At 40.3% G+C, this 24763-nt stretch overlaps 1 protein-coding gene across 1 annotated transcript in view; it reads left to right on the top strand.

Annotated features, from left to right (window-relative positions):
- The window catches only part of LOC137431837 (titin), a 172015-nt gene that overhangs the window by 37302 nt on the left and 109950 nt on the right, over positions 1-24763 (top strand). Inside the window, exons 3-9 of the mRNA XM_068123580.2 lie at positions 10613-10675; positions 14030-14158; positions 15765-15894; positions 15993-16053; positions 17737-17964; positions 22575-22717; positions 23626-23804. Coding sequence (XP_067979681.2) covers positions 10613-10675; positions 14030-14158; positions 15765-15894; positions 15993-16053; positions 17737-17964; positions 22575-22717; positions 23626-23804 — 933 coding nt within the window. The remainder of the gene's footprint in view (positions 1-10612; positions 10676-14029; positions 14159-15764; positions 15895-15992; positions 16054-17736; positions 17965-22574; positions 22718-23625; positions 23805-24763) is intronic.

The raw sequence follows: 24763 nt of genomic DNA, 5'->3' as shown, positions 1-24763 counted from the left end.
TGTGCCCTGAAAAGTTTTATGTGTGGTAAAAAATACATAGTCTCAGGGGTTCAGGGTGGAGGGAGGTAGGAGTCAGAAACAAATAAAGGTGGGAGTAGGAAACAAATAAAGGTAGGAGTCAGAAACAAATAAAGGTCGGAGTAGGAAACAAATAAAGGTAGGAGTCAGAAACAAATAAAGGTAGGAGTCAGAAACAAATAAAGGTCGGAGTCAGAAACAAATAAAGGTAGGAGTAGGAAACAAATAAAGGGAGGAGTCAGAAACAAACAAAGGTAGGAGTAGGAAACAAATAAAGGTAGGAGTCAGAAACAAATAAAGGTAGGAGTCAGAAACAAATAAAGGTCGGAGTCAGAAACAAATAAAGGTAGGAGTAGGAAACAAATAAAGGTAGGAGTCAGAAACAAACAAAGGTAGGAGTAGGAAACAAATAAAGGTAGGAGTAGGAAACAAATAAAGGTAGGAGTCAGAAACAAACAAAGGTAGGAGCAGGAAACAAATAAAGGTAGGAGTAGGAAACAAATAAAGGTAGGAGTAGGAAACAAATAAAGGTAGGAGTCAGAAACAAATAAAGGTAGGAGTCAGAAACAAATAAAGGTAGGAGTCAAACAAATAAAGGTAGGAGTCAGAAACAAATAAAGGTAGGAGTCAGAAACGAATAAAGGTAGGAGTAGGAAACAAATAAAGGTAGGAGTCAGAAACAAACAAAGGTAGGAGTCTGAAACAAATAAAGGTAGGAGTCAGAAACAAATAAAGGTAGGAGTCAGAAACAAATAAAGGAAGGAGTCAGAAACAAATAAAGGTAGGAGTCAGAAACAAATAAAGGTAGGAGTCAGAAACAAATAAAGGAAGGAATCAGAAACAAATAAAGGTAGGAGTCAGAAACAAATAAAGGTAGGAGTCAGAAACAAATAAAGGTAGGAGTCAGAAACAAATAAAGGTATGAGTCAGAAACAAATAAAGGTAGGAGTCAGAAACAAATAAAGGTCGGAGTCAGAAACAAATAAAGGTAGGAGTCAGAAACAAATAAAGGTCGGAGTCAGAAACAAATAAAGGTAGGAGTCAGAAACAAATAAAGGAAGGAGTCAGAAACAAATAAAGGTAGGAGTCAGAAACAAATAAAGGTCGGAGTCAGAAACAAATAAAGGTAGGAGTCAGAAACAAATAAAGGTCGGAGTCAGAAACAAATAAAAGTCGGAGTCAGAAACAAATAAAGGTCGGAGTCAGAAACAAATCAAGGTCGGAGTCAGAAACAAATAAAGGGCGGAGTCAGAAACAAATAAAGGTCGGAGTCAGAAACAAATAAAGGTCGGAGTCAGAAACAAATAAAGGTATGATTCAGAAACAAATAAAGGTAGGAGTCAGAAACAAATAAAGGTCGGAGTCAGAAACAAATAAAGGTAGGAGTCAGAAACAAATAAAGGTCGGAGTCAGAAACAAATAAAGGTAGGAGTCAGAAACAAATAAAGGAAGGAGTCAGAAACAAATAAAGGTAGGAGTCAGAAACAAATAAAGGTCGGAGTCAGAAACAAATAAAGGTAGGAGTCAGAAACAAATAAAGGTCGGAGTCAGAAACAAATAAAAGTCGGAGTCAGAAACAAATAAAGGTCGGAGTCAGAAACAAATCAAGGTCGGAGTCAGAAACAAATAAAGGGCGGAGTCAGAAACAAATAAAGGTCGGAGTCAGAAACAAATAAAGGTCGGAGTCAGAAACAAATAAAGGTCGGAGTCAGAAACAAATAAAGGTCGGAGTCAGAAACAAATAAAGGTCGCAGTCAGAAACAAATAAAGGTAGGAGTCAGAAACAAATAAAGGTCGCAGTCAGAAACAAATAAAGGTAGGAGTCAAAAACAAATAAAGGTAGGAGTCAGAAACAAATAAATGTCGGAGTCAGAAACAAATAAATGTCAGAGTCAGAAACAAATAAAGGTCGGAGTCAGAAACAAATAAAGGTAGGAGTCAGCAAATAAAGGTAGGAGTCTGAAACAAATAAAGGTAGGAGTCAGAAACAAATAAAGGTAGGAGTCAGAAACAAATAAAGGTAGGAGTCAAAAACAAATAATAGTAGGAGTCAGAAACAAATAAAGGCCGGAGTCAGAAACAAATAAAGGTCGGAGTCAGAAACAAATAAAGGTAGGAGTCAGAAACAAATAAAGGTAGGAGTCAGAAACAAATAAAGGTAGGAGTTCGAAACAAATAAAGGAAGGAGTCAGAAACAAATAAAGGTAGGAGTCAGAAACAAATAAAGGTCGGAGTCAGAAACAAATAAAGGTAGGAGTCAGAAACAAATAAAGGTCGGAGTCAGAAACAAATAAAGGTAGGAGTCAGAAACAAATAAAGGTCGGAGTCAGAAACAAATAAAGGCAGGAGTCAGAAACAAATAAAGGTCGGAGTCAGAAACAAATAAAGGTCGGAGTCAGAAACAAATAAAGGTAGGAGTCAAAAACAAATAAAGGTCGGAGTCAGAAACAAATAAAGGTCGGAGTCAGAAACAAATAAATGTCGGAGTCAGAAACAAATAAATGTCGGAGTCAGAAACAAATAAAGGTCGGAGTCAGAAACAAATAAAGGTCGGAGTCAGAAACAAATAAAGGTCGGAGTCAGAAACAAATAAAGGTCGGAGTCAGAAACAAATAAAGGTCGGAGTCAGAAACAAATAAAGGTAGGAGTCAGAAACAAATAAAGGTAGGAGTCAGAAACAAATAAAGGTAGGAGTCAGAAACAAATAAAGGTAGGAGTCAGAAACAAATAAAGGTAGGAGTCAGAAACAAATAAAGGTCAGAGTCAGAAACAAATAAAGGTAGGAGTCAGAAACAAATAAAGGTCGGAGTCAGAAACAAATAAAGGTAGGAGTCAGAAACAAATAAAGGCAGGAGTCAGAAACAAAAAAAGGCAGGAGTCAGAAAAAAATAAAGGTCAGAGTCAGAAACAAATAAAGGCAGGAGTGAGAAACAAATAAAGGTCGGAGTCAGAAACAAATAAAGGTCGGAGTCAGAAACAAATAAAGGTCGGAGTCAGAAAGAAATAAAGGTAGGAGTCAGAAAGAAATAAAGGTAGGAGTCAGAAACAAATAAAGGTAGGAGTCAGAAACAAATAAAGGTCGGAGTCAGAAACAAATAAAGGTCGGAGTCAGAAACAAATAAAGGTAGGAGTCAGAAACAAATAAAGGTAGGAGTCAGAAACAAATAAAGGTAGGAGTCAGAAACAAATAAAGGTAGGAGTCAGAAACAAATAAAGGTAGGAGTCAGAAACAAATAAAGGTAGGAGTCAGAAACAAATAAAGGTCAGAGTTAGAAATTTTGCATGAAACATCTATAAACATCGGAAATACCAATCGATGAGTTGGCATCCCTGTCTGAGCAACATGGCATCGTATAAGGTGCATGGAAATGTGTTCATCATAAAACGGTATTCCATTGTAACTTAAATTGGTCATTCCATTGCAACTGAAATTGGTCATTCCATTGTAACTGTACAAAGGAACTTTAAAAAAAAGAATTTGAATCATTTGATGCTCCGAATAAGAAAACAATTTGCATCTGTTTAATCCGTTTGAGGAAGAAGGAAGTGTAATTGATCCAAGGTCAAGGACAAGGTCTTTGAGACAAATGAAGCACATGTTGGGAGGAGACCTGTAGGCAGCAATAGAACGAGTTGTCCATTCCATTTCCCAGGATACCCTGCAAGCCGGAGTGTAGAATTACACCAATCGCCCATGGCGCGTGATTACGCACAGAGGAGGCCTCTTGGTTTATAGATGCATCATGCAAAATTACTCCCAGCTTTGTTCCAAGAGTGTAAATATTGTTAATGGTTCCATGAATAAAATAATTTCGTGTACTTTTGCAGTGTGCTGGGTGAGGGCAATATATCATGGAATTCAGGCAACAAAGAATTTTTAAAACATTGAATCAAGATAACCACAAAAGACGTTCTGGATGGAAAGAAAGTTCTTCATGCAATTCTGACAACAGGGTAGTTTGAACCGAAGATAGCTTGTGATGGTCTCTTTAGTCCAGTGAATAGATCAAAAATTTCCACTACACTGTTTTTTTTTTTGTTGTTGTATATAATATCGAGGCTCATGTAAGAGCTAACATTGATGACAAAGAGACAAACTGACACATAAAACATAAAACATATGATAAAGGGAGCGGGAGACAAGATGGGGAGAGAGAGTGAAGCACACAAATACAACATTTGAGAGCAGGGACATCGGGAGATCTGTGGGAGGGAGAGGGCTTGGGGGGAGGAGGCATGGGAAGGGGGGGGGGGTGGGAGAGGTAGAAACACACATGGACACGGGAAAGACTTCCAGGAAAGAAAGAAGTCGGTATTTCAAAAAAGTGGATCTGGGGTGAATTAGCGGGGGTAGAAAAGATCAAGGTTTTGGATGGGGGAAGATAAGAGATGGTGGTGAACAGTTGTTTTAAAGACCTGGAGGGAGGAGTGGGATAGAAGGGAGTGAGGGAGTTTGTTCCAGAGGCGGGAAAAAAGAGGAATGAAAGAGTGAAGGTGAGCAGAGAGCCGAGATTTTGGCAGTTTAACAATAAGAGGGTTGCTGGCAGATCTTGTGCGACCTGTAGGAATATTTTGGTGACAGAGCACAGAGAGAGCTGGGGGAGCAAGGCCGGAAAGGAGTCGGTAGAGGACAGAAAGACCACCAACCTGCCTGCGGTGAGTGAGTGAAAGGCCCTCGGAGTTAACTTCATCGCGGGAGATTCCAATGATTCTGAAAGCTTTGGTTTAAACAGCGTGAAGCCGAGCTCGGTGTGAGGCAGGAGCACCAGCCCAGAGGGCAGAGCAGTATTCCATTGAGCTGCGGATGAAAGCCTTGTATGTGGTGAGGAGCTCAGGTGCGCCAAGGAAGGACTTCGCACGATGGAGGATGCCCAGTCAGGGACTGGCTTTGGAGGCCAGCTTGGAAATGTGGTTTTCCCAGGAAAGATGATTTCTGCTGTTTGGTTTCTGCAGTTTTTCCTGAGGATTCAAACTGAACTCCCATTTCCATAATCTTAAGGGCTTGGTAGTAGACCCTGATAATATTATACTGAGACAAGTCTTTTAGGTCTTTCCAAAGGCAACCTTTCATGCCATAATGATAATGAAGCAAAATTGCTAAAATGTCTGATTCCTACAGAACAATTCAATGAAGGATTGCAACCGCTCAGGTTTTCAGTTGAGATTCTGGGAAGGCCGCATGCATTGTCCCAAGGAAATTCACAAAAGCTTTGTAGACCACCAGCTCACAATGAAAGTTCATCCAAGAGCAGCTGCAATTACTATATTCGGTGAATAAATCGTCGTATTTAATTAGGCGGACAGGTTAATTTGTATTCCATATTGTGGGCTGCATTTCCTCCAGGAATGAAGCTTTAACAGCTAATATATTTTACCACAGGAACTCCTCTTACTCTTACATACCACCATAGCTAGATGGATTGCACTTGAATGCTTTCTACATGTGTTAATGATCCTACTAATGCTTCATTTGAGTCTGACATCACAAAGTAACACTCTCATTCATTCACTTGCCTTATTTTACGTGTTGTGCTGAAACATAAATCCCTGGATTGCTAGTTACCTGCGCTACCAAAGGTGGATGGAGGTTATGTTTTCACACTTGTCTGTCTGTCTGTTTGTGAACAAGATATCTCAAAAAGTTGTGGACAGATTTGGACGAAACTTGGTGGACAGGTTGTGTGTCTGACACAGAGTAATCGTTTAGATTTTGGGAAAGATCTGAATATGGATTCGGATATGAGAATTATTTAATTTTTCAAGTGATTCTTTGATCACCATTGAGTGATAGGGCTAAAACCAACATATAGCAGGATATCTCAAAACGTTATGGATGGATTTGGACGAAACTTGGTAGACAGCTTGTGTGTGTGACAAGGAATAATCTAATCAATTTTGGTGAAGATCCGAATCCGGATCCGGCTAGTAGAATTTTTCAGTGATACTTGGGAGATAGAGCCAAAAACGATACATAGCAGGACATCTCAAAAAGTTGTGGACGGATGATTTTGATTAAATGTGATTCTGTATTGTGATTTTCTGGTCTACTCTGGGATAAAAAACGTCAACTGTTCACCTGGCGGAGGCATGCTTTCTACTGAGTGCCGTTCAAGTATGTCTTTTGAACATGCATGGCTGTATTGCAGATTTGGGAATAAACTGCACAATTTATATTAAGTTTAAATTATCCCAAGAAAGATCATGAAACAATTGTTCAATCTAACTTGCACATTGAAAACTTCGGCAAAGAAAAGATATAGATTTTTAATCAGGCAAATAAGATTGTGGTTAACATTTATTTTTTTTGCCCGATTTCACGATTAGTGCTTTCAATTTTATCTACCATATAAAACACAATGTCAGTTTGTGTGTTTGTACAGATGTCTGTCTCCCTTCATAAGGGTATATTTTAAAGGCCAATTTTTTTTACGTAAACATGTGTACACTACAGTTTAATTCTGAGGATTAAACGAACTCGAAAAATATTTTCCATAAAAGAGAAATTACGTGTTCTATTGGAATTGTAGACGATGGCTTGCAAACCGAGCCTCAAGGGGGGTGTACAGAAGCGTTTTTTGTTTTTTTTTAAATAAAAATAAATACAAGGCGCAGGAGGTGAAATTTGCTGCACGTGATGTGCAACACGAGCAGAGTGAAACAAGGTTTTCATTTACATCCGTATGATGTCTAATAAATAAAGAAGATATAAGCACGCCTGCCACAAGACCGATGCTTCAGACTTTGGCACACTGCATCGTCAAATAAACTGTTCCAATCTGTCATTTTTTACAGGTTTTACACTAGTTTAATCATAATTGAGCTGTATACAGTACTGTCAGGTGATTGTCAAAAAGGTATGAAGGATGAGGTTATATAATTTTTTAAAGCCTCACATATGCATTGACCATCTTGCTTCATGCAGTCTTGGTTTGCCTCTTTGCAGCATAAGTTGAGTTTCAATTCAGTGCTGGCTAAAAGTTAGTGGAGATCACATTCCAACAGCACAAGGGAATCCTATTTCCAGCAGTGCTTCTGACAGCGTTTTCCATATACAGTTCTGACACACCAACCACCCCCACTCACTCAGCTCCATTGCCAAGTCGGACCCAGGGGGGTTGGAATGCAGTAGGTGTGTGTTTTAAATCTTTCTGGAATTTGCTGTCTGCATGTCTTGTTGCGCTCAAAGAAGAGAAACAACTAAAATTTCGAAAACTGAGTAAATGTAATATATATATATATATATATATATAACTGAGTAAATGTAAAAAGTAAAACTGAGTAAATGTAATATATATATATATATATATATATATAACTGAGTAAATGTAAAAGTAAAACTGAGTAAATGTAATATATATATATATATATATATATATATATATATATATATATATATATATATATATATAAATAAATAAATATATATACAGTCACGTGAAAAAGTAAGTACGCCCCATGTAAAGGTCTGACTTTTTCAACATACAGCTATTTGATCTTCATTTCAACAATATTGATGGATAAAGGTGATATAATATAACAAATATCATGAAACATTTACATTTTGTAGTCCATTGTATAATTTAAATAAACATAAATGCAAATTTCGCGTGTGGAAAAAGTAAGTACACCCCTACATTTATCACTACTTCAAATACCTAAAATTAGAATCAGGTGCACCAGCTCAGGTGCAAATGATTAGAACATCGTTAGAGAGGATCTTGGAGGAACCTGTGTTATTTAAACCTCAGACATTTAGTTTGGTTTGCTCTTTGTTGTTGAAGTGTGCGGCATCACCATGCCTAGATCAAAAGAGCTCTCTGAGGCCTTCAGAAAGAAGGTTATAGATACCTACGAGTCTGGGAAGGGATTTAAAAAGATCTCCAAACAATTAGAAATCAATCATTCGACTGTCCCGGAGATCATCTACAAGTGGAGAAGATTCCAAACAACTGCCAACTTGTTCAGGCCAGGCCGCCCCAGCAAGTTCAGCCTGAGAGCAGACCGCAATATGCTGAAAGAAGTCTCTAAGAACCCCAGAATGTCATCACGGGACCTACAGGTAGCTCTTGCCACTGTTGATGGGTATATATATATATATATATATATATATATATGTGTGTGTGTGTGTGTGTGTGTGTGTGTGTGTTTGTACATTATCCTTTCACGGCTGAACAGTAGCATCTAGAGTCCCAAATTTTGGATATAGGTGCTTCAGAATCTGGGCAAGGCTTTAAGCTACTACACTTTGGAATTGACATCCAGTTTAAGGCCATCAAATCCCACTATAAAGTGTATATTGGGATGTGGGGTCAGGTAGTGCTGCCGCCGGCTCGCAGGCAAAATGTAACCGACATGAGGCCAATAACTCCATAACTTTTCAATGTCCAACACATCCCGAACCCACTGCCGGGAAATCTCACACAGCGGGGCAGTGCCAGGTAACTACTCCTCCCCCCCCCTCCCCTGACCTGCCCCTCCCAGGAAGCACCAGGTTAGTGCCATAGAATACTAATAATTTACATTATGATAATTACAATGATATTGATAATCACAATTGAAGATTGAAAAGATAATTACAATGGTCTAACACATGCATGCCAAAGTAATTCTATTTTTCAACATATATTATTTATATTTGATTAATACGAATTTTTTTCTTAAGTAACTCGTCTTTAAATATTGCTTATATGTTTTGTTGAGTTTATTTGCCCTTCCATTCCATTTTCTATTTTTAACTTCTCCAGTCTCATTATGCTTCTACAGTGCATTCATAAAGTATTCAGACCCCTTCACTTTTTTCACATTTTGTTATGTTGCATCCTTATCCTGAAATCGTTTAAATTCATTTTTTCCCTCATCAAACTACACTCATTACCACATAATGACAAAGAGAAAACAGGATTTTAGAAAGTTTTGCAAATTTATTAAAAAGAAAAAACGGAAGTATCACATTTACATAAGTATTCAGACCCTTTGCTGGGACACTTGAAATTTAGCTCAGGTGCCTCCCATTTCTCTTGATCATCTTTGAGATGTTTCTACACCTTGATTGGAGTCCACCTGTGGTAAATTCAATTGATTGGACATGCTTTGGAAAGGCACACACCTGTCAATATAAGGTCTCACAGCTGACAATGCATATCAGAGCAAAAACCAAGCCATGAGGTCGAAGGAACTGCCTGCAGAGCTCAGAGACAGGATTGTGTCGAGGCACAGATCTGGGGAAGCCTACAAAAAGAATCTCTGCTGCATTGAAGGTTCCCAGGAGCACAGTGGCCTCCATAATTCTTAAATGGAGGAAGTTTGGAACAACCAGGACTCTTCCTAGAGCTGGCCGCCCGACCAAACTGAGCAATCGGGGGAGAAGGGCCTTGGTAAGAGAGGTGACCAAGAACCCGATGGTCACTCTGGCTGAGCTCCAGAGATCCTGTGGGAGATGGGAGAAACTTCCAGAAGGACAACCATCAATGCAACACTCCACTGATCTGGGCTTTATGGCAGAGTGGCCAGACGGAAGCCTTTCCTCTGTGAAAGACACATGAACGCCCGCTTGGAGTTTGCAAAAAAGCACCTAATGGACTCTCAGACTGTGAGAAACAAGGTTCTTTATTTCAGAAAGAAAAATTTTATTTAAAATTTAAAATCTCTCATGCAAAAATTCCCACTTTTCCCCAGAGGAGTTGGAAACTAATCCCACTCCTGACCTCATTTGCCACATCAACAGGTTCATAAGTGTTCCTGCCGATACCAGATATATAGAGCTAGAGGACCACAAGCACTCAATGTCATTCACACACAAAGGGAGAAGCCCGGCAATAACTTGAGGATATGTGGTGGGAAGGTTTCCAGAGTGAAGGGCTCACCACAGTGGTCACGGCTCATTCCCGGGGGTCCTTGGGTTAGTCAGTCTGGGATTGTGGCATCACTCCACAAGGCCACAGACCTACCCAACTGCCTTGCTGATTCCGCTCAACACCCCCATCAAATGCTCTCTCAAAAGACCGCTCCAGCATCCATACGCAGCCTTTTAATTTCATCTGTTTGGCAGAGGAAAGCCTTTTTAAAATTTCAATTATTCCTGGCTGCACCCAGAACTGTTTTGTGTACCACAGAAAGGTGAGTGTGTGGCAGTCATTTATTATTGGTCAGGATGCATGCACCAATAGCTGTTGTGGCACTTGCTTTCTAGTACCCATTACAGTTATGGGGTCTGATGTCAACATATATATCCAACATACAGTACAGTACATACACACATGTAAAACTTTTCAAAGTTCAAATAATTAATTGGTATATGTGGGAAAAGTATGTGCCCAGACCAGGAATGAAACCCAGGTCCTCTGGTGAACTGCACCAGTGCTCTGCCATTTGAGATATCTGGTCAACACCCACCAAATAGTAATTCTCCCACACAAAGATTTTCCCACATATACCTGTTAATTATTACAATCCTGTTCATTTATATAAAAGTTAAAATACTCAGAAATATAAGTATTGTCTTGGTTGGTTTAATACAACATTAGGCCAATTGTATTAACTTGCAATAACAATATTGGTAAAGTGCAATAACAACGGTGTTTCATTTCTTTGACAGGCTCCACTTTCTCCTGCAGATGTACCATCAAACATGCCTGCTGTTCCACCAACATATGTGTCCGTGAGTTATCACTTCTGTGGTTATCCACAAAAGGACTGGTTAGAGGATAGGGGTAAAGGGAGAGGTGAAGTTGACTTATACAGTGGTATGCCATCATCACTTAAAATGAGACCAGGATGTGAGATGCAGTATAATGTCGAATACATAATGGTATTATGATGGATTATTAATGAGTGATGGATATAACAAATGTTACACCTCAAGTATCAAGGGTTTTTTTGATGTATACATGGTTGGGGCATGTGGAAGAGTGAGAGAAAAATGGAATCATAGTAAAATATGGCAATTATCTGTATGTATAAAGAGTGGCATGCAAAAGCATTTACCCCCTCGAAAGTTTTCCCATTTTGATGCCACCTGAGCTTATTTCATGATGCTTCAAATTAAACTTAACTAGCAATGGTACCCGCCCTATGGGCGGGGCTTCAATTGGGAGGCCCAAATGAAAAGGCAAAATATCAGAAATTGAAGGGTTTTTTTATTTTAAACCATTTATATATACATCCGTTAAATCATATCACACTCAAATCATCAAAATGTAAACAGTATTTGTAGAATTTCAATAAAAGCCACATCACTGTTCATATCGGTAAATATTATTCCATCGTGTTTGGAAAAACTGGAAAATTGGAAAAATTGGAAGTTGGAAAATTGGAACATTTTTGGAAAAACAATATGGCCTATTTTACTCCAGGGGGTCCTAGGATTACCCATCCAAAATTTTGTTGCGTTCGGTTCAGCCGTTTTTGCGGTACCTGGGAACAGACAAACGGACATTTGGTGAATTATAGTAAGACATATAGAGTCTTCACAAACTTCTCCAAAGTGATAAAGCTAAAAATACAGATAAAATGTGAATACGTTAGACTAACAGAGAAAATCAGATGATTCTCAGTTGCATAAGTATTCAAACCCTTTGCCTAATTAACCCTAAATCACTTTAGGAGCAAATTATTTGTTTGGACATTTACAAATTAAGCGTAATGGGTTTCACCTGTAGGCTATGTATCAGTGGTTCAAAACTAAAAATGAAGCTCCTCCACTTATCTAAGGAGTTTGAAGGTGCAACTCACTTGGTCAACCAAAAGGAAACATGAAAACCAAGGAGCTTTCCAAATAAGTCAGACATAAAGTAGTGGAGAAGCACCGTTCAGGAGAGGGTTATAATAAGATTTCAAAGTCACTCATAATCCCTTTGAGTACGGTGAAATCCATCATTAAGAAGTGGAAAATATATCATACCAACCAGATTCTACCCAGATCATGTCGTCCATCCAAACTCAGCAACCGGGCAAACAGGAATCTGGTTTGGGATGTCTCTGTAAATCCAACAATGACTTTGAAAGATCTGCAAGCCTCTACTTCTGAGATGGAGGTCAGTGTTCATCAATCAACAAAATCCCATATTGAAAAATACACATCTAAAAGCTTATATGGAGTTTGTGAAAAAGCATCTTAATGATATTTCAGGCATGTGGAGAAAAGTTTTATTTCCAGATGAGATAAAATTTAAATTTTTGGTCTAAATTCAAAGTGTTGCATCTGGTGCAAGCCGAACGCTGCACATCACCCAGACAACACCCTCGCTACTGTCATGTATGGTGGTGGCAGCATCATGTTATGGGGCTGCTTGTCATCAGCAGGAACTGGCAAGCTTGTCAGGATATATGGGGCAATGGACGGTGTAAGGTACAGGAGAATCCTTGATGAAAACCTGCTTGAGTCAGCCGCACATTTCAGCAGGACAATTACCTGAAGCACAAAACTAAAGTCATACTGAATAAGCAGAGTGAAAGTGGAGTGGCTGAATAAGCAGAAATAAATGTTCTTGAGTGGCCCAGTCAAAGTCCTGACTTGAACCCAATTGAACATTTAAGGTGAGACTGGAAGATTTCAGTCCACCGACGATCCTCATCAAACTTAGCAGAACTAAAGCAATTTTCACGTGAAGAATGAGCAAAGATTTCACCATCTCACTGTGCAAAGCTGGTAGAGGCTGACCAAAACGACTCATCATAGTCGTTGCTACAAAAGGTAACTTCTTGACATGTAATCTTCAACTTCTTGTTGAACAAGACAACAAACAAAAACAAGACAACAATCTTGACATGCAACTTCAACTTCAACTTCAACAACAAGATCTGCCTGCAACCCTCTTATGGTTAAACTGCCAAAATCAAGACTCTCTGCTCACCTTCACTCCTTCATTCCCCTTTTCTCCCGCCTCTGGAACAAACTCCCTCACTCTCTTCAATCCCACTCCACCCTCCAGGTCTTTAAAACAGCTGTTCACCACCATCTCTTATCCTCCCCCATCCAAAACCTTGATCTTTTCTACCCCCGCTAATTTCGGTCCCCTTGTGTTTTATACCTTCCCCCCCCCCCCCCACCCTCCCCTTCCCACGCCTCCTGCCCCCAAGCCCTCTCCCTCCCACACTTCTCCCTGCTCTCAAATGTTGTGGTTGTGTGCTTCCCCTTCTCTCCCCATCTTGTCTTCCGCTCCCTCTTTTTGTATATTTTGTTTGTCTGGTTGATTTGTTTGTGAAATAAATGTTAGCTCTTTCACGAGCCTCGATTCAGTATACAACAACAACAAAAAAAAAAAAAAAAAAAAAACTATAACAGTGTTTAGTTTGATATCTTCAATGATTATTTTAAAAGTTTATTTGGCAAAATTGTTTCGACATAATTCGTAATTCATCTAAATCTGGCATTGATCAGGGGTGAATACTTTTGCAGGCTACAGTATGTATGTATTTATGTGCATCTGATCATTACAGAATCTAAAATGACTGGGCCAATTTCCACCATATTTTGCATACATCCGGGTAGCCAGCGTCAGGTCATGGTCACAAAATTATTTGCTCATTCGTTCCTCTTTTTTTCCCCACCTGTGGAATCAACTTCCACATTCTCTTCAATCTCATTATTCTTCCCTATGGGCTTCAAATCAGTTGTTCATCCCCCATCCATACTCACGATATCTTGTACCCAAAATGACCCTATTTCCAAGTGCTTCCTTTTCCAGGTTATTGTGATTTTTCCCTCTCTCCCTCATCTCTTTTCATTTATTGGTTGTCGGTTGGCCTGTTTCTTTTCTGTTTCGTCCCCGTTTTCCCATTCCTGTTCTTGCTGTGTTTCTTTCACCTTGTGTGCAGCGTGTTCACCCCATGTGTCCTTCCCCTCGCTTTGATCTCACCCTCACTTCTGCACTGCTCTTGGTGTTTCCCCATTTTCATTTTGTTCCCTTCCATTCTGCTCCAGCTCTTCCACGAACCTCGATAAATGTATACAAAAATGGTGAAAATCCATTTTTGGGGATTGCATTATTTTCACCCCAAATTTTGTTTGTAGGGTTTGCGAGACATGGTGATTGCCGAGGGTGAGAGAGTTTCTTTGGAGTGCTGGTTGCAGGGGAGTCCAGAACCCACTGTACAATGGTTTCGAGATGAGTTTCCCATTAACAACTCTGCTGACTTCCAGGTAGGATGTCATTTTCAACCATTCTAACTAAAACAAAAAATGGATTCCATTCCATTCTTTTGAAAACAGATTAACTTCTAATTTTTTTAAATCGAATTTACCAAATCCACAAGTCCCTGTTTCAGACTAAGTCAAATGGGGGCTAATAAACCTTGAAAGTCTTCCAAAAATCTAGCTGTGGATCTACATATAAATATTTCGTATATAAAATACAAAAGGGAGGCTGTATATATATATAAACCACCTTTAGAGGCCATTTTTCCCCGCAAGCGGGGGTTGGCCTTTTTCGGGAACCGTGGTTGTTGTTGTTTTTCGGTCCCCTTTTTGAAGCAATGTTTTACGGCCAGATGCCCTTCCTGACGCCAACCCTTTTTGCCGCCTTTAACGACAAACAGGGAATTACCAGTGAACTGGTCCTCAATTAGCCGACCTCGGAAGGATGACAGGCTGAGTCAACCCCCCTGGCGTTACTTCAGCGATCGACCGGGATTCGAACCCAGGATCCTAGGATCCTAAGCTGACACCCTAGCCGCTAGCCCAACACCAGGCTGTGTTATATTTTATTTATTATATCTGCAGCCCCCTTAAATATCCAAGATGTGGTGTTGGTGGATCATCTAATTTGTCTTTCATATAGTTCAGAGGCCAAAAGCCACTCATAAATCCTTTCTTAAGCTACGGAAGGGTAAAATCAAAATGGACATTGCCAACCTTGAACAATATATTTGGATCAGAGTAGCTGGTTAATATCACTCTAATTTGACCACCTGGCAAACTACAAGCTACACTTCTTATACCACTGAAATTTAGCAAGGTACATCATCATTTTACTAAAATACGCCATTTCGTGTCTGTCTGACTGTTTTTTTTTTTGTACCTTGATACATCCGCTCGTTACTTATCCAATCACAACCAAAGTTGGCAGAGAGACTCGGGGTCACATGACAGAGGTTGTAGCGATTTAAACCCACCCCCCCCCCTTACCCAAAGGGGATTTGCTCCTTGGACAAAATCTGTGTTAAGGTGTATATCCGTATTAAGTTTGTTTATTGTGCCGTTTTTCCAAAGCTGTAACTAATAACATAAGTAATAACAAAACTAAAGATAATAGCATAATATTAATGTTATTACAAAACAATATTAATAATAATAATATCCTCTCTTCCCAAGAGGCTTTCTCTTCGGACAAATGCAGTGTTGGCGTGTATAAATACCTTATATAGTGGCATTTCGTGAAAAAACCCTCCCAGAAGTAATACTATTATAAACCACAAACACATATGATTACCTTTTGAAACAGTCGCTACAGCTGTTTAATACTAAACTGAAAGGGAGGAAACCCGGTGTATGATCAGTAACGTTATCAAACAGCTACCTAGCACTTGCTTGAGGCTGGACCTGAGATCTACTGTAATCTATATATCCCAGGAGGAATGACCCTTCCTGTAGCTTTTGTAGGGAAAGGGTGTACTGTACTAGTTTATTAAAATTGCATTTGATAAATTTCTTCTGATCCACACACTTGGAACAAAACTCGTTCAACACAAAATTTTGTGTTTCTCCATTACTACAGCTGTTTTTTCCTTGTTTGTTTATTTTTTGATAGGTACGATTGGAGAAAGGCCTTGCTAGTCTTACCATTGCTGAAGTCTTTCCAGAAGACAGTGGCCATTTTAGCTGTGTGGCCAGTAACACTGCAGGTCATGCCCGCTCCACATGCTTCCTGAAAGTCCAAGGTGAGGTTAGCGAAGTGGATAGTTCACAGGATATGTCATATGCACTTATAATGCATTGTCTCAGTGGAGATTTACCTTCACTTTTCTTTACTTTTCAGCAATGCACGAGGAAGTGGAGGAAGATGCACCTTCAAAGGTGACAGTGGATTCAGCACAAGAGTAAGAGCACATGTTAAATTCTGTTGCTGAAAGTTTTTCTTAAGATGAAAAACTCAACAGAAAAACTTAACATCTTAACTCAACAGAGCGACATAATACAGAATGTGTTTTTGAGATGGATATCTATATAATAATAGCGTAAGGACTCGACTTTGTTATCCCTTTTACGCTGCACCCAGTGACCCGATGCCCACGGCACTAATGGATTTACGATCTACGAACCGCACTCTTTGTTTATCACGTACAGCCATACTCGAAAAATCTGAATTAGCCGACGTTGGGGCCCAAAAGCATCCGATTAACTGCCGATACGACGCCATCTTACGACGCCATCGTATTGGCGTCTGCTTGGAGAAGGCGAAGCAAGCCGTCCACTGATTGGACAGGCGAAGGCGAAAGCAAGCCGTCCACTAAGTGGACAATCCAGATCATGCATTTGTGCCGGTGTCGGCAATCGTTGTTCATGTATGCACTCTTCATTCTCATCTTTCTTCCTAACTCTTACTCAGACAAGCAAATCCCCTATGCCATCCATTGCATTTGATCCATACACCGTATCCATACACCACATCCGTACAGTCTATCCATACACCACATCCTCCCTTCCGTGGATGTTCCACGGGTTTCGGCTAGTAGTCATTATTTCCCCAATCTCAATTAATATACAACCTGGGGTCTTCGGTAACAAAACTTCCGATCATCCGAGTAGTTACTCCACCACCGAAGGTGGGCGAAGGTTATGTTTTCACCTCTGTTTGTCTGTCTGTCTGTTTATTTAGTTGTTTATGAGCAGGTTATGGAGAGATTTGGATGAAACTTGGTGGACAGGTTGAGTGTGTGACAATAACAAATTTATTTGATTTTGGTGAAGATTCAAAACCGGATCCAGATGCGAGAATTTTTTGAGTGATTCTTCAACATTGAGAGATAGGTTGTCAAAAAAGATATGTAGCAAGATTTTTGAAAAAGTTATGGATGGATCCAGACCAAACTAAGTGGATGAGTTGGTTTGGCGACAAGAACAAGCTGATAGGATTTTGGTTCAGGGCCAAATCCAGATTTGGCCTATCAGTGGGATACAAATTGAAAGCTGTTCAGCCTAGCGGAGGTAGGCGCTCTACCGAGTACCGTTCTGGGTTTGACATTTACCTGACGTCTTTGTTAATTTCACCATTTATTTCCCCTAAACTCCCTAAACTTGCAGCACAAACCCCTTATTTCTCCCAAAATCGCTCCCCAAGGTCTGCTCTGTTGTGCGATATTGCAAGGGTCTATCCTCCTTGAAGTCATTCATTCACCCCCAATAATCCCCCACTCAAGTAAACCTAGCCACACATTATTTTGAGTGGTTTATTAAATATTTCTTGCAACTAGGTGTATAATTTATCAAATACCTGTTAGATATTTAAATTTTTATTAACACTATTGTGTAGCACATTCATGTGCAGAAACATACGTTCAATAACTAACTACAGTTATTGTCGTGTTAATTACCATTTTTTGTGATTTTAGAGATTTCTGATGGTGTTGCTGTGAATTGTAAATTTTGTGATGTGACCGAATTTTTTTTGCCTCAACTCAACATAGTTGTGTATTTTCTTTCCCTATGGTGGTGTGATGTCACGTGCTCACATGACTGGAAAGCCTCTGTAATACTGTATATATGGGCCACATGCATTCCAGGCACCCAACTGTCATACCTGTACCCGCTCCATCAAGCGAACAACAAATGAGCTCACAGCCTCTTGAAGAGCTCCCACCAGGAGAAAGCCCACCACTTTTTGCCCAAAAGCCCAGCACCCAGCTTTTGGTGGAAGGTTGGCCAGCCACGTTTCACTGTCAGGTCCTGGGTGTCCCACCACCTTACACCTACTGGAAAAAAGGGAAGATCCCCTTGTCTTCAGGCTACAGGTAGAACTGTAAAATCTTTACATTTTAAACTCATGGTTAATACCATTACTTACTTCTACTACAAACCCTGCTTTTTTCCCCAATGCAAACAAGCTCACTGTAAGCCATGTTTTTACCCTCCACTGAACAGATTTTACACCCATCATCTATATAATAATACCATAAGGACTCGACTTTGTTATCCCTTTTACGCCGCACCCAGTGACCCGATGCCCACGGCACTAATGGATTTACGATCTACGAACCGCGCTCTTTGTTTATCACGTACAGACATACTCGAAAAATCTGAATTAGCCGACGTTGGGGCCCAAAAGCATCCGATTAACGGCCGATACGACTCCATTATATGACGCCATCGTATTGGCGTCTGCTGGGCGAAGGTGAAGCGAGCCATCCGCTGATTGGACAGTCGAGTGGTGTGAGGATGGGTGGTGTGAACCAAATGGTCTTTTTATTCCCTTGAACATTTTAAATTAGTATATATAAGGAAACGTCTTTATCGTCATTTTAATAAAGTTAAATGGAGTGACGTTGCGATACTCGGGGTGCATTGCATAAATCCTCGTAACTCAGAGAGGTGTAGCAGGTGGCGAGACGTAAGGAAGCTTAAAGATAACGAGCTGAAAACAGACGAACGATATGTCAATCTCTTTCGACACCGAACGGAAATAAATGTATGAGAGCGGGAGGGCATGGCCTGAGCACTTCGAGCAGAGAGGACTGATTGGACTTAACTTAAAGAGAAAAAATTGGCGATTAACGGAAGAAGAAGATCCCATGAGCGCTGCCGTCAGTTATCGAGGTGTGTTGAGGTCTGAAGAGATGAGGTGGTTTCTAGGAGCGATTTGCACCTTTTTACTGCTTGAGGTGAGTTCGGTTCGTGTTTTATGACTGGTAGATTTATTAATCAAAACACGGCCACAGTGGGGTCAGGCACTGTGACCGTGTATGTGACTCATATTCGCGATTACCACAGAAGCACATCGACGGGGAGTATCTATATAATAATAGCGTAAGGACTCGACTTTGTTATCCCTTTTACGCCGCACCCAGTGACCCGATGCCCACGGCACTAATGGATTTACCATCTACTCCTATGCCATCCATAATGGTACACTCTATCCATACACCACATCCTCCCTTCAGTGGATGTTCCACGGGTTTCGGCTAGTCTATATAATAATAGCGTAAGGACTCGACTTTGTTATCCCTTTTACGCCGCACCCAGTGACCCGATGCCCACGGCACTAATGGATTTACGATCTACGAACCGCACTCTTTGTTTATCACGTACAGCCATACTCGAAAAATCTGAATTAACTGACGTTGGGGCCCAAAAGCATCCGATTAACTGCCGATACGACGCCATCTTACGACGCCATCGTATTGGCGTCTGCTGGGCGAAGGCGAAGCAAGCCGTCTGCTGATTGCACAGGCGAAGGCGAAAGCAAGCCGTCCACTGAGTGGACAATCCAGAGCATGCATTTGTGCCGGTGTCGGCGATCGTTGTTCATATACGCACTCTTCATTCTCATCTTTCTTCCTAACTCTTACTCGGACAAGCAAATCCCCTATGCCATCCATAATGGTACACTCTATCCACATACACCACATCCTCCCTTCCGTGGATGTTCCACGGGTTTCGGCTAGTTAACATTATTTTAGCATCACTACCAACAATTTTTTTAACCATGCTTTATCAGCCTTCTTATATGGCCCAGTGGTACGTACACACGCCTCTAAGCTGTTCCTACCTGGGTTTGAATCCCAACCCAGCTATAAATTGCCATCCTGGTGTTTCACAGGCAGGGTGATTGATCAATGTGTTTACCATCCCTCGTATGGACGTTGAACTGGTGTCCCATCTGCTAGTATTCGTTGGTGGATGATAAAATATCCCAAGATGGAGTAGGCGAGCTATTGCCGGCACAATGGCCAAAACTCCAAATTCCTGCCCTGACCAGCAGAGGGCATTGCATGATTGGCACAGCCACACCGTCAGTCAATGATGCTACTGTTATGAGGCCACAGCAAAAGGCCTGCCTTTTTTACAATGAAAAAAGGTAAAAAGTCAAACATTTGAACAGCCTCGGACGTGCACCTTGACCCCATGGCCAAGGCACAACGTCAACAAGGCTGTCCCAATAACAATACACATGCGCCTCAACCCCAAGGGGGAGGCACATGGTCAGTCAAACGCATGCATCATGCCCCCGAGGGGCCACAATGCATGGTCATACGATTGGGACCACTCCTCTTAATAGGAGTAAAAAAATAAAATAAATATCGTCACTCCTCTTAATAGGAGTAAGACCCCTTAATCCACCAGCAGGCATTACTCCTGCCAGGTCCGATTTTGCAGGCTTTCAATGATGTTACCCTTTAGCCTTGTGCTGCATACAAACGAAGGAGTCTTCTTCTCCTTGTTTTCCCTATATAAGGGGTGAGGTCCAATGGTACGTAATGGTACTTTGCATTTTAAACTCAGGTAATCAGTAACAAATATAACTAGAATGGCACTCTTCGACGTCATGACATTGATCGATATGCCTCCACGCACATTATTACATCATTATCATATTTGTACCAAGTTTGATTTAAAACCCTTCAGCTGTTGTCAAGTAGCACATTTTTACCTGATGTGACTTCTGACTTTGACCTTTGATGCAGAAATCTAATCAGTTCATAGTTCATATTTTCATCATTACATATACTTATACCAAGTTTGGTCAAAATCCCATCACTGGTTCACAAATTGGCACAGTAACAGATTATTTTTTTTACCTGACATGACCTCTGACCTTTGACCTCCTGACCCCCAAAATCTAATCAGTCATCTTTACATCATTATACATACCTGCACTAAGTTTGACTTCAATCCCTTCAGCCGTTCTCCAGATGTAAACCTATTACAGACTCTGAACTTTGACCTCTTGACCTCAAAATCAAATAAGTCAATCTTTGCACAATAATACATACTTGTACCAACTTTGGTCAAAATACCATCACTGGTTCACAAGTTATAGCAGTAACAGGATTTTGACCAAACATGATCTCTGATCTTTGACCTCATTACCCCAAAATCTAATCAGTTGATCTCCACGTCAATATATATATATATATTAGTATCTGTAATTTGGCGCTGCAACCTAATGAGCGAACGTCATGACGTCATCGCCACGCATGTCCACATTGCCTGTAAAGCTCCTGGAGGGGCCATCTAGCAGTGCGTCAAAACAGATTTTTCAAAAATGATCATTCGAGCTGACTTTACTTTATGGCCTACCGAGGCAAAGTTAGCCAGAAGTAATTTTTAAAAATGTAAGTTGACATGTTGGGGTGGAAAAACGACAAAAAATAATAGCAGAGAAGAAATTACATGAAAATTTACAAAAATTACTAATTTCTTAAAAAGTAAAAATGAGAATGAAGCAGCAGCACCAGCATCAGCAGCGGTAACATTAGGGCTAACAAGTAAAAACATTTCTAAGCTTCGTTTTTTCCTACTTATAGCTGGAGCAAGTTGTTTTTCGAGCCCAATACCATGCACTCACACTAAGATATCAAATGAATCTAGAGTCATAACATTCACATTTTATATTAATTTTCTTTTTTTACTAATAGCTCTACGTTTTCTGTATTACTTTGGTGAATATTGAAGAATAGAATAAAGTCAAATCGCAAACTGGGGTGCATTATTGAAGGGACATGCCTTGTGAAAATTTTGCGCTTTGTTCATGTTCAGAGTGGGTTTGTTGGGAATAAAGGGTGTGTGTGAGGGGGTGGAGCGAGGGTTCATAACAATGCTGGCTTGGCACCAAAACAGAAGTTGTTGTTGTATAGCCCCACATAGTTCTATTGAATAAGCTCGCAGCCCGGAGACAGCTGACCGATCTCGTAGGAGTGACCCAAATATCCCCCACATCAAAGATGGTGTACCTCCGCCTTCACAAAGTCAGGCCAATGGGAGGGGGCGAAGGGAAAGGTCCAGTCCATGGGGACCAATCGGCATTCTGACCGTGACCGCGCTACCCTGACAAATCTGGGCAGCAGAGAAGAATGGGGAAGATTTGGCCTCCGACTTTCATTGGGGGGTACAACCACCGCAAAGAAGCGTCACCAGTAGTTGTCCAAAACAGAGGTTTATATTGGTTTAAGTGAATTAACCTACCATGTATACAGGGTTAATGACCCACCGTAAGTTAATGACCCTCCTTACATTGACAAAATTGATTTTCTGCATGGTCCTTTTCTAAAAATTTTAGCATTTTATAAACAATCTTAATTATGCTGTTTGAATAATTAATTACATTTGATCACTACTTATAATATTGTAGCCTCCTCCTGTGTTGAAGTTCCAATTCTAAGGGGACACATTAATTTAATTCCACGAGACAGATAACTCCATGGTGAGCAAACTACATGTGAGATTTCCTGCTAGAATTTTTGGATATGTTGTTACATTTTCAGTTGTCAATACACAGGGACAATATTATCGTTTTGTGCTTATAACAGATTTCTAAATGCTCATTGTGGCTTATGTTTTCTGGAAGAAGATGGAGTAAGATGCAATGTCGTTTACATGTTCATGAACAACAATGTCGGTGCAGATACAAGATGCGCTCGGATGCACGTAGCGGCGATTACTATCTGGACATCTCTATCACATTTCCTGATGATGCTGGGGAGTACATTTGTGTGGCTCGCAATAAGCATGGCGAGGCTCAAGCTTCGAGCTTGTTACTCGAGAAAGGTCAGCAGATTATTGTGAATAAAGCTTCAATAGCGTTAATTGTAAGGGTCCATTGAACCTATAAAAAAATTGGTGAAATTATATTCCTTATATTTTCCGACTTCTGTCCTGGAAGTCCTAGCAGTGTCCATGTGCTTTTTTTAAACCTCCCCAACTCCCTCCCCCCCCCCCCCCTCCCGTGCCTTCTTCCCCCAAGCCCTCTCCCTCCCACAGATCTCCTGATGTCCCTGCTCTCAAATATTGTACTTGTGTGCTTCCCTCTATCTCCCCATCTTGTTTGTCTCCCGCTCCATTTATCTTATGTTTTATGTGTCAGTTTGTCTTTTTGTGATCAATGTTAGCTCTTACACGAGCCTCGATCTTGTATACAATATGTATATATATATATATAAATATGTATATATAAAAATATGTTTGATGTTTTTTTTTTCTGCCAATTTACCAATTTCCACTTTTTTGTGTAAAACTTGCTCAATATAGAAGTGAACACTGATGGAAGCAACACTGAATGTTTTGGGTGGTTTCATAATCCCAGATTTATTTATTTCTTTTTCATTATGGACTGGCAGGATGTCCTAGACGTACACATACTTGCCTCTGAGCTGTCTAGCCTGGTTTAAAATAAATTGTGCTGGACTGAGCCTCGCATCGAGTGGTAGAAGTTGAATCAAAATGTATTTGTTCCAAACAGTGTAGGTCACGATACTGACCGGCGATGCAACCCAATAGCTGGACTCTGCAATTCTACCACCCAATGACCATTATGACCTGACAGCTTTTAAAAATGCTCACAAGTAGATGCAAAATGATCACGCAAGCCCAGACATTTGTCCCCTTTGAGTGCATTTACACATATGACCAGCCTGACAATAACCTTGTTATTTTTATGTCTGTCATTGCATGACCAGCTGATTATGAAGCCTTCAAAAAACATGGAAAGCTGCCTGTGAAACAGAATGGAGTGGCAACTCTTAAGCCTCTTCAGGTAGATACGACGGCTGCTGCACACCTTGGCAGTGAAATACTGAAACACCATCAAAATAAGTCTGCAGTGAAGAAAATGAGTGTAACATCTCCCAAGGAACAGGTCAGTCAAACGTTCTCTTGTGCTTCAAATTACATAATTTATGCTTGAGAGTTTAGGGACAGGAACTTATTGTGCCCAAAATACATCACATTTATAAATCTAAGTTACATTTATACTGCACATTCATCTGTAAAGGCACATTATTTTTTTAAAAAAGGCTGCGTGCATATGAACCCTTCGAACCCATTGATTGGAGAGCTGGCTTGACTCCACCCATAGTAATTGTCAAGAAGAAAAATAATACGTCCGCCATGTTGGTTTTCTGGTAAGCCTAGACGTCTTTGGAAGTCTCATAATCACAATTTGAACTACAACGGCACTCAGTGGAGAGCATACCTCCACCTGGTTGGCCATATCAATCAATGGTGAAGATTCACGTAAAAAATTTAATAACTCTCATATCCGAATCTATAATCAGATATTCACCAAAATGGAATCGATTCTTCCTCGTCACACACACAACCTGTCCAACAAGTTTAGTCCATAATCCATCCATAACTTTTTGAGATATCCCGCTATATATCGTTTTTGGCCCCATCTCCCAATGGTGAAGAATCACTTAAAAAATTAAATAATTCTCATATCCGAATCCATATTCAGATCTTCACCAAAATCGAATATATTTGTCCTTCTCAGACACCCAACCGGTCCGCCAAGTATCGTCCAAATCCGTCCACAACTTTTTGAGATATCCTGCTATGCAGTGCCTGTACGGCACTGCTGCTATGTATCGTTTTTGGCCCTTTCTCCCAATGGTGAAGAATCACTTTAAAATTCTAGTAGCCGGATCCGAATCCGGATCTTCACCAAAATCTAATCATTTCGTGCTTGTAACATACGCTACATCTCTGCTAAATTTCGTCCGAATCCATCCACAACTTTTTGAGATATTTTTGCTCACAAAACAAACAAACAAACTAAACAGACAGGGGTGAAAACATAACCTCCAACCACCTTTG

Source organism: Myxine glutinosa, chromosome 7, assembly GCF_964187855.1.
Source record: "Myxine glutinosa chromosome 7, kmMyxGlut1.1, whole genome shotgun sequence".
Taxonomy (NCBI): Eukaryota; Metazoa; Chordata; class Myxini; order Myxiniformes; family Myxinidae; genus Myxine; species Myxine glutinosa.
The sequence above is the reverse complement of the archived record's forward strand: the minus strand, read 5'-3'. Positions and strand labels throughout refer to the sequence as shown.